The following is a 15,420-nucleotide window of genomic DNA, read 5'->3' on the forward strand; positions in this document are numbered from 1 at the left end:
CAATGTCCCTGTCCAAAAAAGCCCCTCAATTTACCAGAGGATTGGTAGTAATTCCACCTCTGTGTGTCCAGTATTTAGTGTGCTACAGTGAATAGGCAAATATTTTTGAGATAATGCTAAGTGGGCCCAGTACCACAAGGGTGCATTAGGTGTATTGTACCCTGGATAAAATTAATGCACTCCATTCAGTTTTAAATCCCCGGTTTTCCCATCCCTGCTCAGGGTTGCTTGAGCATGTTCCAAGTTGTTTGATTTAAATTGGTTTGGCTAATTTCACAGCGTCTGGATTAGTATTAACGCAAATGTATCATATGACAGACTAATCTGCTTCAATTTGGCTTGAAGTTAGCAAGGCTTACGGCTTGCAAGTCAGCCTAGAACCAGTGTATACAGTGTCGTATAGTTTAATAGTCACTCTTTTACTCTTTTATGAGGTTTGGCATATCCGCTGTTTAACCAAACCAATTGTTACACCTGACAAGTTGTTACCCACCTGACAAGTGCAACCAATTGTTCAAAGGGCAGATAACTGCAGACAAGGAAATTAGATGATAGGAAAAGATAAGAAAAGAAGTGACTATACCTCAAATACCTGTCTTTTTCTTTATTCTACGCTAAAAAGATGAGAAGAAAACGTTTTATGCAGAGCAGAGTGGTTTGAGGGCCAGTTATAGTGCAATTATGCCAGATTTATATCCAACACTCCATCAGGCTAAAAAACTGTTAAAATGCACACAGGTGGTGTGGTTTTCTTCCACAACTGGGTTTGATGCTAGGCTAGCCTGTATCATCATCATCATCATCATCACCATCATCATCATTATCATACTATAAAGCAAGGAATCTCAATCTACTTCACACTTGGCGGGTGTATTGCTGGGGACCCAAGGACGTGCAGTGTCGGATTGGACACGCAACACGTTCAATATTAATAAACTTTGAATAAACAAGCGAACAGCGCTCTGTGCAGCAGCGGGGCTCAAAGCAAGCGACTGATAGCCTACGCCTATTGTGTGTTTTTTTTTGTGAACGGGCACTGCACTAGTCTAATAAACATTCATGGCATCATCATGCTCTGTAGTGAAATAGACTAAATAGATACTTCACATGCAGAGGTGAAACTGCTATCAATCTTTCCATCGCACAATATTTTTCGGATATCTAAAAAAGTACTCCAAAGGTCATTTCACCTGTTTGAAATTAGCAATAAAAAGAGTCAAGAAAACGCCTGAACACAAGTATGTAGCCTGAACACAAGTATGTAGCCTGTACCCAAGTTATGAATACAACCCTGGTTCTCTGAAGGGAGGGAAGGCACAACAACAGTGGTTTTCAATCCTGGTCCTGACCCAGAATCCTGCTGGTGTTCTATCCTACCAGATAATTCATTGCAGTTAATTGTATTCACCTGGTGTCCCAGGTGTAAATCAGTCCCTGATTAGACGATCCATACTATAGCAGTGGTTCCCAACTCTGGTCCTCGGGATTCCGAGTACTGCTGGTTTTCATTCAAACCATGTAATAGGGACTGGGAGACATGGGACACCAGATGAATGCAATTAACTATTTGGTAGGATAGAAAACCAGCAGAAGTCTAGGCCCTGAGGACCAGAGTACAGACAGAGTACATCCACACAGGAGCACAGGCGCACCCACAGACTCTTCCAGCACTGATGAACACACAGAACCAAACTCTTATTGAGGTGCTCCATCCTGAGGACCTAAAAATGTATTTAGTGAAGTCTGACTGCCTGCAACACACACCTCCTACAACAATATGCCCATGGTTTTTATAGAGTGGGGTCAAACAGTACCAGGCAGCTCAACACTGTGTTACAGGCTTTTTTAATGGCCTTTACAATACCCAGTGCTTAGCCATTGCTTAAATAGCAATATACCCTTTGATGGGTTGTCAAACATAAGAGTGTACAAGCCATGGAACATGTTCCTCTGACACAAATGGAGGTAAAGATCAGACAGAGGTAGAGATCAAAGGCCAGCACTTTGTGGGACAATCTAGGCACTATGGGTGTAGATGCCAGGTTTGGATGTTAAGTCACTTTAGACTGCATCAGCCATGATCCAGGAGGGGTTTAAAAACAGTGAATAGAGGTAGTTAACTCTATTGGCTGATGGTGGGGCCAAAAGAAAAATGGTTTTATAAGACAGCATATCCAAACCCAAAGAATCCAGAGGTTTATAATGTGAAGCTACATGTAGCACCAATGCCAATTCCCACTATGGAACGTCTCCCTTATGCACTGGTTTTAGAAGGCATGTAAATAAGCATTAAACCCCCGAGTCAACACTTTATAGAAGCACTATTGGCAGTGAGTACAGTTTTGAGTCTTCTTTGATACATCTGTATCAGCTTGGCACATCTGGATTGTGGGATTTTCAACCATTCTAACAGATTTGCTCAAGCTCAAGCCTGATTTATAGTTCTGCGTCGACGCCACCACAAGCCGTAGCTTACATGCACCTCCCCAAAAATGTAATTGCGAGTAGGGCGACAGAAGAACTGATTGGCCCAAATACGTTCATTTGTAGGACACCTCATCCCCAAATTATAAAGATTACCAGATGTCACTGAATTTGTGGCGAGAAATATCCCAGAAAATGGGCTTCAGAGAATGAAAACACAACTATTTCTGTTGTTATTACTTCTGTGCTAACGAAGCAGGACACTGCCATTTAGTGTTTCGGTGTCTACACACAGAATCACCAGCACAGAACTATAAATGCTTGCATCGCTGTAGACACCTGCAGTGTAGCAATACGGACACTTCGACACAAGCCATAAATCAGCCCTCAGACAAGTTGAATGAAGAACGTTTGTGATCAGCTATCATTAAATCATTCCACAAATTTTTCATGAGATTGAAGTCTGGACTTTGGCTGGGCCACTCATCGACTTTCACACTCTTCTTCTGAGGCCATTCCAGTGTTGATTTGGCTGTACGCCTCGGGGTGTTGTCTTACTGAAACAGAAGTTATTGCCCTCATCAAGCTCTTTGGCACTCTGAAGCAGGTTCTTAAGAAATTGCGTGTTTTTGGCTCCATTCATTGTTTCCTCTTTCCCTGCACCGCCTGATGCTGCACCACCATGCGTCATGGTAGCTATGCTGTTACATGGATGATGAGCAGTGACTGGGGAGAAGTAAGCTGGATCTCCCCAGTCCTCCAATACCTTTATGCAGAACAGAGTGAGAACAGAAACAACAAGTGGAGGAACTTGAGGAAGTAATCACCTCTGACATTTCCTCAAAGTAAAAGTATCCACGGGACAGAACTGCACCACCATGTGTATCCCGACCGACCGATGGATGGACTCCCGCCAGAGCTTTCTCTCCTGAGCCTCTGCTGCTCTATTTCCCACTGTTCTTTCCAACTGGCTGAGTAAATAAAAAATGCTAAAGGTGAGTGTACTGCATGGGTAAACACACTGTTTTTAGTCTCCGCCCAGTACACAGTTTTGAAAGATGCGAAAAAGTGAAGCAAGAGCGAACAAGGCGGTCTGTCTGTGGTAAAGGATCACCCATCGCTACTTGGGGGCAGTAATGGTATTTTCTGATCGCAAAGCATTTTGACGCTGCCAAAGATGAAATACCTGCCTTGACATCACTGATTGGGATGTGGCCAGATGTTTGAAAGTTCATAGAGAGCAATTTTCTACCCCCAGAAGTAGATGGAGGACTTTGAAAGATGTTGAAATGAAGTACAGGGTTAATGCTATTCACTGTATAGAAGCCATATAACCATGTTTACAACTCAAGAAAAGTGATTTAGTGCTGATTTGCTCATTAAAAAACTTTTTTTTTTGCTGAATATTGCAATTTGTCAGCGTAAATGTTGAAAAAGAGAATGATTTGCCAGTGCCTCGGGTCTGGTAAGTTTGAATAATATAATTTTTTTTCTGACATGCAACTTGATTTGTAGGCCAGGGATCCTGCACAGCACCAGACTGTCTTGTTTGGAAAGCTGCCTGGAACACCTTCTTCTCTAAGAAAAGAAAAGATGTCTCTTCCAAATTGCAGTGGTTAGTATTGTTATTTCAATGTTTTTCTTTTAACTGTGCTGTCCAACAATGATACTACTGCTATGAGGGAGGTAAAGAGACGTAGAAGATAGTGTGTTGTGCAGCTTGAACATCAATAAGCATGGAGTTTTAATTCTATGATGAGACGGACACACTTGATTGGCTATCAAACCCAATTCCATCCCAAGGAAAGACCCACTGGGGACAAGGTAACTTTAGGTGGGACACTATCAACGAGTGCTTTCCACTTTGCTAGTAGAATGGGGTTATCTTAAAAACCCACTGTCCTTACAGCCAGCTATGTAAGTATTTTCAACGTGAAACATCTCAAGTGCATGTGGAGAACGCTGAGGTTTAGCGCAGAATGACGGCCTTTGCCTAATCTTCAACAATACAAAAAAAATGTCTGTAAAATCCACTTTCCATGGCTCTCACAGCCTGTTTCTCTTACAGCTACCTTATTTTGTCTCTCAAGACAGGTCTTAGAATTACCTGCACAGTTGGCGTTTTGACGCCATTGAAATGTGGACAGGACGTTACAATTTCAGAGCAATTGCAACTGCTATTTGCATTGCCTCTTGAGAGGGAATTGCGCTGTTTGCCAACAGGCTAGGCACGGTGAAGGCCCTGGGTCTTCTCAGTGCAGATAGATGAAGTCCACTGTTGAGGCAGGGGATTGGGTAGGTTGGACAGGCTGCTATCCCTCCATAGGTGCTGTTGGACGATGGGAGGAAGAGCAGCTCCTTGGGTGGGATTTTGCAGCTGGTTTCACTGTTGAAGGCTGAGTCCTGCGTCTTCATAGGTGTCATGCCTGGCTTGGATGGAGTGCAGTCAGTGCGCTGACTGTCAGTGAACTCTGCTACGGTCTCACTCCATATTCCCCATCTTTCCCCTGGCAGGATGACGGCTGCTTGACAAATCTCACTGGCTTCCATATGGGGCCTTGCTGCGGTCAGCCTACATGTCCACCTGGTGTGCCAGAGGCACTGTGGCCAAACTCAGGCTTGTTGCAAAGTATCGCCCCTGTGGTCAGTGGTGGAAAGTAACTAAGTACATTTACTCAAGTACTGTACTTAAGTCCAATTTTGAGGTACTTGTGCTTTACTTGAGTATTTCCATTTTATGCTACTTTGTAGCATAAAACTCCACTCCACTCCACTACATTTTAGAGGGAAATATTGTACTTTTTACTCCATTACATTTATTTCACAGCTATAGTTACTAGTTACTTTTCAGATCAATATTTTATATTTAAAACATTTGATCATCTTTATAAAATAACTATAAAATAGCATTGTTATAGATTAGACTACCCAAAAGTATAGCCAAATTGTTAAGATTAGCTTCACGTTGACAACTTTAAAATGCTGCTTACATGTACATCTATGTCAATAAATCAGTATTAATATTCCAGTAATTTATGAAAAATATTACTCTCTAAATGGGGACAGTTTGCATAATGAGTGCGTTTACTTTGATACTCTAAGTACATTTTGCTGCCAATACTTATGTACTTTTACTTAAGTAAGATTTTGAATGCAGGACTTTTACTTGTAATGGAGTATCTTTACATTGTTGTACTGCTACTTTTACTTAAGTAAAAGATCTCAGTACTTCTTCCACCACTGCCTGTGGTGCTGCGTCAAGCTAAATGAGCATCCTTGTTTAAAGACAGCGAGGGAGGGAGACCACGGAAGTAGGCGTGGGTGACTACACAAAATCAGAAAACCATGAGTGGTTTCCAGGAACCCAGTGAAAAAGTTTCTGGGGAAACCTTTGGAACGATTATTCAAATTGTGGAGCAACACTAGATACAATAGAACTTTTACACACCTGAATGTGAAATTGACAGGTGAGGACAGAAAGTGGACAACTGGAAGGAAGAAACTCCTGTACACTGTCCACTTCACTTTTAAAATTAAAATAGGTTTTATTGGGAACAACATTTTGGTACAAAGACCTTCATCAGGTTATCCCAACACTTACAGTATAGCAACACTTATGAAAATGTCAAGGAACCATTAAAGCTAACCCCATTAAAAATAATCAAGAAATCAAGTACTTTGCAGTTATTTCATGTATTCTGTGTATTATTCTCTGATTCAGTATTCAGTACTCTTCATTAAATTAATTTGTGAATTCACTGATAATGTTCATCTGCTGTAAAACTATATTTATACTTGCGCACAAAGCCATATGTCTGAAGAAAAAGAACACATTTCATTAGTAGTAGTAGTTTCATTTAGTAGTTGAATAAGATGTGTGAATGTGCAGGTTGTACAAGTTCACAAGTTCAACAACAGTCAACATCAAATGGACAAGCTCAAATGGATGTTCATTGCAGGTGTCAAGTGACTAATCACTGAAAACAGAATTTGTCCGTTGCTGAAGGAAGGCAAACAAGCACGAAAAAAATTGTGTGCAGCACACTGAAAATGACATGTACCAAAGCCTTAAGGAGGCGTTGTTCATTTTCTCCTCACTCTTACCATTTCTTTCTGCCTGAGAAAGATATGAGAAACACATATACTACATAAAAAGATGGATCCTGAAAAAAACCCATTTGTTTTGCTTTTGTTGCTGACCAAAACATTAAAATTATGGCACTTACGTAAAACATTTTTTTTTTTACCTTGTAGGTCTTATAGTTTGAATTTTTTAGAGCATAGAGGTTTATGAAACATAGTTTTCTGTATAATAGGAATTTGCTCAAATATTTACAAAGCATGTAAGTGAAAAAAGCTTTCCAAACCAATGCTACTGCTTCTTTACTGTAATCTAAAGGAAGCTTAGCTAACAATTTATTCAAAATTTAAAATCAATCAGCAAAAACTTAACTTTAGACAATTTCACTGTAGGGATGCAAACATAGATATTCATTCAAGCGTATTCCTGTTTAAATCTTAAAAAACAATTTATTTGTAATAAGTCTGTTTCAAAAGGTACCTCTCTTCCAACAGTTTTCTGAGCTAAAATATTTTTTCTATCCACTAATATAATTCTGATACATTCTGAAAACACTGTTCCATCAGTGCAAAGGAAACATTTATTTTTTATAGCTCTATGAATGGTAAAGCTGTCCAGTCTATGATTTACGGCAGGTAAAAGCCCTTTATGATATGTGGTTTCCTCATTGAAAGGATCTTATCTGCTTCAGCCTGAAATAATATTATCTTCAAAGTAGCATTAAAACCACAGCTTGTGAGTGCATTGCATGTCAGAAGTCAAAACAAATATGGGAAGAAAGTTGGCTGCATATTATAGGTATAGGTAATTATGTTTGTGTGACGAAACATATTTTGTTATATTGTGTTACAGTAAAGTTTGATGCTATTACTGATAAAATATGCCAAGTGGGTTTTCAATCTAAACTAGGCTAATATATGAGCGAGGACCATATGTGTCAAGGAGATGATGGACTCATGGTGCTGTTGTCTCTTGTGGGCAGATTTTAGCAGATTTGAGACACTTGTTGCAATAAATTGTGCTCACAAATGTTAAAGTTTAGTTACTTGAGTAATACTTACTGTTTTATCTGTTCCCTAATGATTCTTTCAGCTGTATCATTAAATGATACTGAAGATATTGTTTTCAACAGCATGTATTTTGAGAACAGATAAAGAGCTAGTGTGTAGAAGTTTACATTTTTACTTGCAACATCCTTTGGTCTGTATTCATCAGGTATCTCACTGTTATAAGCATAATGTAGGTATTAATCCTAAATAATGACAATTGATTGGCATGATGAAAAAGTCCTTAATAATAGGCAACCTGTGGCTGTAGAGCTATAATGCGCACGTTAGAACCATGCCAAAATCTATACAATGCAAATGTCAGCCAAAAGGTTTCAACTATTGTAATAGTAATAATAATAATAATAATGATGATAATAATAATAATAATAATAATAATAATAATAATAATAAGAAGAAGAAGAAGAAGAAGAAGAAGAAGAAAAGGTAGAAGGAGACGAATCTATGAAATCTGAAGTTACATTAAGCTGTAAAATCAAAGGAACAAATAAGTCACCGCAGTAAAGATTTAATTCTCAGTTGTGATAGCTTACCTGGCGTCGTTGTAGGAGACATCCAGCCAGTCGCCGACTTCATTCTTCACATAGTTGGAGCTGGGATAGGGCGGCCTGCCCAGCATCCCGCCGTGGTACCACTGCTCCGGACCCGGCCTCTCCCGGTGCATGACGCTTCTCTCATATGGATTGCATATGAACGTGGTGTTTGCTCCCGTGCTGTGTGTGTTTACGCACTGCCTCGAGCCCCCAAACTGAGTGCTGCAGTTTTCATTATAAGGGTAATTGGTGCCCCATACTGTCCCGGCAGATTCACTGCTAATGGCCTCTGACTTTATGTTGACGCTATACTGTTCTTGCAGGTAGTCAACATACTTGTTCTCCATGGCTTCGCCAGTGTCTCTCGCTTGACCAGCGGGTTTGTAAACATGAGACGGTCTCTCTGTGGCAGTCGGGCCGAAGTGTGCCAAGTTGTCTGGCATTAATGGGCCGTAAGGGCAAGAGGTAGGACGCGCCGTGTCCGGATGATCTATCTCTTTTGAACTTATGTCATCAGCCTCACTGAGCCTGAAGTCTCGCTCGTCCACAGATGTCCGAGTGGAGATGAGGTGGTGCAGAGCCGAAGCATCCTCTGAACTTTTGAACATTTCCACCAGTTGCTTGCTGCCGTGCAAAGGCCGGTCACTTCTGTCGGGGCACTTGTACTCAGAGCCAGCCACCGGGGCTCCGGAACAGCTGAGAGGAGCCACTCCGAAGAAATAGTCTGCCCGCATCTGGTCGTGTCCAACACACGAAGGGAGAGCTGGGTCCAGGTCGCTCATGTCAGTGGGCTCCATGACCAGTCCCAGCGATACGGACACGGCTTTGCACAGCTCCCTGGCTGTTTCTGAGATGGTGGCGCAGGCAGAATAGGAGCGGTTGCTCGCCACACGGCCGTCAGCGTTTAACTCCCCTTGGTGATGAGGCGCAGCTGGCTGACAGCGATGTTTTTCCATGTTGCAGGCTTGCGGGTTAGTGTGTCCTGATCCGTACATGTTTGCGTCTGCATTGTAGGATACGCTCAACTCGCCGTTTCTGTTTCCCGTTGAGTTTTTGGTAAAATGAACACGACTTTCCTCAGTTTGCAGCGCTCTGGAGACGCTTTGCACGACGTCGCCTTCCCTCATTTTTTTCCCTCCTGTCCATATTTTGGTACGAGATAAGTGTGGATTAGTTTGGCTCATTTCCCAGGGGGTGTTTGTTCGGCACAGGAAACTAGACTTTGAACGAGAAAAGTCTCTACAGCTCCCAGCAATTGTCGTTGTTACTCCTCAGCCCAACTCTCACGTTGTGGAAAACGTTTTGGTAAAGGTCCTCGTAAAACTGTACAGGAGTCACAAACTCCTCCTAATCCAACTGTGATCTCCACAGAGCAGAGGCGCTCAAGTTAGAGAGCTTGGGCAAAAACTGAATTCGTGGAAGTTTAACTTTGAGTCAGTAATGTAAAACACCGCACTAGATCCCTTACTAAAATAAACGACAACTTGGACTATTTTAAGCTACATTTTAAAATAGGCTTAAGCGGAGGAAAGATTAAAGATTTCACTGGAATTTGTGTGATCTTATTAATTTACACTAATAACCGCAACTGCCACCTATTGTGTGTTGTTCCTCGCGGTCAGCTGAATATTTATTTACTGTGATCATTTATCAGAGTCTCAGTTGAATATTTATCCACTGTGATCCTTTATCAAAGTCCAAAATATTCTTCGAGTGTGCGCAAACGCGGGGTTGTTCGAGGATCCAACGTCTCATTTGGTGCGTTATGAGAAAGCAGAGGGTCACTTCCTCTGGGGTAGTAAGTCTATTTTTAAGCCCACTGACCACTCGAATATTCCCAGACACTATCAGTCGTTGCTGCTTTAATTTATCATAGTATGAACTGGAAAAAGCTTAACATTTTCGAGAGGTGCGCTTCCAAATCCTCCAGCGATCCAGAGTTTATCATGCTAAGTGTGAAATGTCACCGTGTGTGGAGTAAAGCCAGTTCAGAAAGTTCAGATATAGACCTGATGAGTAACACAGTAGCCTGATAGAGTAGACATCGATATAGGCTAAGATATTTACAATGATCTACGCTGCGCGCTGACGCGCACACGCGCTGCACACACACACACACACACACACACACACACACACACACACACACACACACACACACACACACACACACACACACGCGCGCGCACACAATCTTAGACCTTTGTCATAAGCAATTTGCTTTGATTGCACACAGCCAATAACAATGTTCTTATTGTATTGTCCATCACATCTTTTATGCCTCTGTGGGAGGTGTCCACATGAGGTTGAGGCAAATAAACTGAAGTTGTCAAATAAAACTTGTGGAGTTGATGAGTCAAAGGGCGCCCACGCTGTGCTTTTTGGTTGATATTTGTTTGTTGTGAGGGATAATTTAGGGTCAATTACACTATGGATAACACACAGGCTGTATCAAGTGATATGTCACCAGTTGTCCAAAAGGTCATGAAGAAGCCTTCCTTTATGTCTTATTCTAAACCTAGCAAAACAACAACCAAACAAATACAGTAAATAACCAACATGTTGCTGTTTCCATCACAAACAGTAACTTGGAGGATCTGCTTTGTGCTTTCAGTTGGTCGATTGTATCTGAAGTTAAATCTTAGAAGCCCTTTCTGGTAGAAGCTGCGAATCAAACGCAATGGGAAAGAGAAGTGACTAAATATGTTTCTAGAGCAGAATGTAGTATGGATAATACGGTTATTATCTCAATTATCATTTGGTGATGATAGATTCAGATCAGATCCTACAGAGATTACACCTAAAATACAACAAGAAATATCTGCCCAATATTGTAGCTCAGTGGGCATGAGTGCGGAAACATCACAGCTAGGGAAATGGGTTTGATTGTCAGGTTTCCCACAGGGGACGCCCATAGTAAAAATGTATTCACTTATGGTACTGAAAAGTGCTTTAGTTTAATGAATGACATATGTTATGATGTTAAAACAGCATTCATGACCAGGTTGAGGGTGTGTAATAAATAAACACTTAGCACTGTGCTGAAGTGTGGTTGCTTCTGACTAATAGAGTATTTTGAAGTGTCTGTCTGTGTCTCTTCTTTCCTGGCCAAATTCTGGAGGGTCAAGCAGCGTCAGAGCAGCAAACACTTTGAAATGTAAACATGAAAAAGAAACATTTTGATCTAGCACTTTTCAAACTAATGTAGAAAGTGGTTAATATGTAATGAATCAATAAAAAAGGGTACAAAGGGGCAGACTTGGCAGGAAAGTTGGTAGGAGTATTTCTCATGCACATTTTTCCACATACACATTCATGTGAACACACTGCTGCTACCACTAGTACTACTTCAGCCACTAGTACTGCTACAGCTATTACTGCTGTTAGTATTACTGCATTAAAGTACATTACTTCACAGAATGCACATCGTGTTTTGTGGTACAGTAACTAAAATGTACATAACATTACCTTTGTAAGATATAGTATACTGTATATATAGTAAGATATATGTGTTTTTCAAGGCACTAACAGCACTATCCCTTATTATTATTTATTTATTTATTTATTTTTAAATGACTGTTTGCAAGCTTTTACTTTATGTAAGAAAGATTTTTTTAATAACAGTATGTAGGCCTAAAGCTTTTATTTCAAGAGCATTTTGTAGCACTGCCTCTAATAATATCATGCTTTTGATGCATGCCATATGAAGACAAAAAAGAATATACAGTATTGCTTTAACAATATCACATTTAGCAGACTCACTCTAATAAATTATGTTTTTATCATCTCATCTGAAGCTTTTGTTCTGTCTCCCTCTGTTGCTCCTGGCACATATTTGTTACCTGATACAGTGATGCATATTGTTTAGGCCTGATGTGCTAATTGTAAATGAACAAACAGTTTCTGGCAAGAAGGTCTGCAGTTAACCAACTGCACCAAATGTGTGTGTGTGTGTGTGTGGCAGTAGCAGTGGCAGCAGGGCAATATAATACCCTAAACTGGTCAAATGATCAAAACTCAAGGAAGCAATGAATGAATATCAAGCACCTAATATTGATTGCTGTCGTACAAGTCCTGAACTGTGTGTAGCAGGATATTGGATCTTTCTTCAGGAATGACAGCCTCCAGTTCTTTGAGGGATGAAGAAGTAGAAATCATGGTGATCATGAAACCACTCCTGAATTTATTTTGCAGTGTATACAGGGGCATTATCATCTTTTTTGCTTGTTTGTTTGTTTGTTTATTTATTTAAGAAGGGAAAATGCACATTAATTAACATGAGTACTTAAGTACATCATGTAAAAGTGCCAGATTTAGCCGTACAGGCTAGTTTTCATCTGCAGTCCCTGGCAGGTTGATGGCATATAAAAACATTAAGAGAAAAACATACAGGAACACATAGGCACATAAACACATAAGCACAGACAAAAGCATATAAGCACAGACAAATAATAAGACAATGACATAACCCCTACTCCAGATTATGACAGCAATCCATGGCAGGTTGATGGTATATAAAGAACATTAAAAGAAAACATACAAGAGCACATAAGCACATAAACACAGAAGCACAGACAAAAACACATAAGCACAGACAAAAGCACATAAGCACAGACAAATAGTAAAACAATGACATAACCCCTACTCCAGATTATGACAGCAGTCCCTGGCAAATTGATGGCATATAAAAAAAAAAAACATTAAAAGAAAACATACAATAGCACACAAGCACATAAGCACAGACAAAAGCACATGAGCACAGAACAAATAGTAAACAATGACATAGCCACTATTCCAGATTATGACAGCATGTTTGATTGTCCAGTAACCACTGTTTTATAGATTTGGAGAAAGAGTAGAGAGATGTGATGTTCCTTAGTTCTGCGGGTATATTGTTCCAGGCATGTGCTGCTCGATAGGAAAAGGCTGACTGCCCAAGGGTACTTTTTCTATGTGGTATTTTACAATCCCCTCTGGTACTAGCTCTGGTAGATGAGTTTTGATTTTGTTTAATGAATTCATTGAGCGGAGGGGGGGCCAGACCATGAAAAATTTTATACACAAGTAAAATATCTGCAAATTTGATCATGTTTTCCCAGTTTAAGAAATCAGATTTAGTTACAATTTTACAATGATGATATGAATTTGTCTTTTTATCCAATGTTTTCAAAGCCTGCTTATAAAGTGTTTCTACTGATCGTAATGTGGTCCTACCTGTCTGTGTCCAGCTGGTAAGACAGTAGTTCATGTGTGAGAGAATCATTGCATTAATGTACAACTTTGAGGCCTCGGTAGTTAAATTATTCCTAATGTGTCTAAAATTTGCCAAATTAAATTTGATTCTGTTCACAACTTTTTTAACTTGTGTTTTGAATGTGAGTTGTGAATCTATTACTATGCCTAAATATTTAAACTCATGCACTACTGATAGTCTTCTCCCTGCTACTATAATATCTGGATCTGGATCTCTAGACTTTGAAAAAAACATACATACAGTTTTGCTGACATTAAGGTGTAAACATGAGTTTGTTAACCAATTAGAGATATTGACCATTGAAGCTGATAGTTCTTCTGCGGCTTGCGTCTTGTTTTTAGCATGTAGATATATGACCGTATCATCAGCATACATCTGACAAGTTACAGTAGGTGGACAAACTTCAGGTAGGTCATTAACATACAAGCTAAATAACAGAGGACCCAGAATTGAACCTTGAGGTACACCAATATAATTATCAACCGTTTGTGAGATTTTATGGTCTACACGGACACATTGTTTTCTGTCTGTAAGGTATGATTTTATCCATTTAATTACATTAGGTGAAAAATTAAAATTTGATAACTTGGTAATTAGAACCTCATGATTAACTGTATCAAAGGCTTTCTTTAAATCAAGGAAGACAGCCCCTACCACCCCTCCCTTGTCCAACTTAACCTTAATATTTTCCAGAAAAAAACAATTTGCAGTTTCAGTGGAGTGATATTTTCGGAACCCAAATTGCATAGGATGCAATGAGAAGGAAGTAGCATTCAAATGTGATATTATCTGTTCAGAGATCCATTTTTCTGCGATTTTTGATACTGCCGGAAGGATACTAATGGGTCTGTAGTTACTAATGACCATGTGTTCACCTGATTTGAACACTGGTGTAATTATTGCAGTTTTCCAGGTACTTGGAAACACTCCTTCATTAATGGACCAATTAACAATTTTTGAGATAGGAGGAATAAGTGCCTCCTTATGGGTTTTGATAAATACTGTGTCCATCCCATATACATCCTTTGCCCTTGAACAATTAAGAGAGGAAATAATCATATGTACTTTGGAGTTGGTCACTTCTCTAAAATTCAGAATGGGAGCATCAGTATTCAGAGGGGTAACATCTTGGAATATGTGGACATCATGAGGGAACAGTATTGCGCGACAGGGAGCCCCTGGTCTTGTAAAATGGCCTCATAATCCTTAGCCGTTATACGACCATGCAGAGCAATCATCTGACCTAATGACGTTTCACGAAATGGCTGCCCATACCACTACAGATCTGCCACCATGTTTAACAGTTGGCATCCTTCGGCTTTCTCCAAACATAAACCTGTCTGGGTCTAGGAAAAAGGGTGAAAGACGACTCATTACACCATGTTACTTTTTTCCATTGCTCAGAGGTTCAGGTTTTGTGCTCCGCACATCAGGTTATGCGTCTTTATGCGCTGGCCTTTGATACAAGCGGTTTCTGAATGGCAGTTGTGCCATAAATAGCCTACCAGCTTTGTGAAGCTCTCTATGTCCAGTTTTTGTTGAGACTGTATCAGAGGTTTTGATTCAATCCTGTAGTCATTGCTGAGGCTGTAGTTTTGCTATGTGTCCATCTCTCTGTTTGGCATGTTGTCATGATTTTTGAGTCTGTCCCCCTTGCCACATTAAACATCAAAGTCATTTTCATGTACAGTTTCTATCAATTCTTCCACCCCCTTTATTTTAACATCATATTTGTACATAATCAACTTCACTGAAGTTCATTCACCATCTTTGGCGTTCTGTGTGACAGTAACTCACTGTTCATTTATGCCGGTCAAATTTTCAGTGCTCACCAACTGTTTCCAGCTTTGAGAGAAAGCATCAATCAAAGTAGATGTGCACACATTTAGAAAACCAGAACATTTCCAGAGATCATTCAAAATAATATATAAGTTGGTCTGGACATGTACCTATCACATTTAGCCAAAAACTGAACAAAGACAAGCCATAATCACACAAAAATATATCAATTAAGCAATCCATCATCCATCCTTGCAGGCAACCAGGCAGGAAACACAGCAG

At 40.1% G+C, this 15,420-nt stretch overlaps 1 protein-coding gene across 1 annotated transcript in view; it reads right to left on the reverse strand.

Moving 5' to 3' along the window:
* ar (androgen receptor) overlaps positions 1-9,289 on the reverse strand; it is a 32,497-nt gene extending 23,208 nt beyond the window's left edge. The window contains exon 1 of the mRNA XM_071539579.1: positions 8,106-9,289. Within this exon, the coding sequence (XP_071395680.1) occupies positions 8,106-9,289 (1,184 nt within the window). The remainder of the gene's footprint in view (positions 1-8,105) is intronic.
* Positions 9,290-15,420: the final 6,131 nt, after the last annotated feature.

Source organism: Centroberyx affinis, unplaced genomic scaffold (genome assembly GCF_046629955.1).
Source record: "Centroberyx affinis isolate AG114_WGS23_722 - 3 ecotype Tasmania unplaced genomic scaffold, CSIRO-AGI_Caff_v1 ptg003475l_1, whole genome shotgun sequence".
NCBI classification, from domain to species: Eukaryota; Metazoa; Chordata; class Actinopteri; order Beryciformes; family Berycidae; genus Centroberyx; species Centroberyx affinis.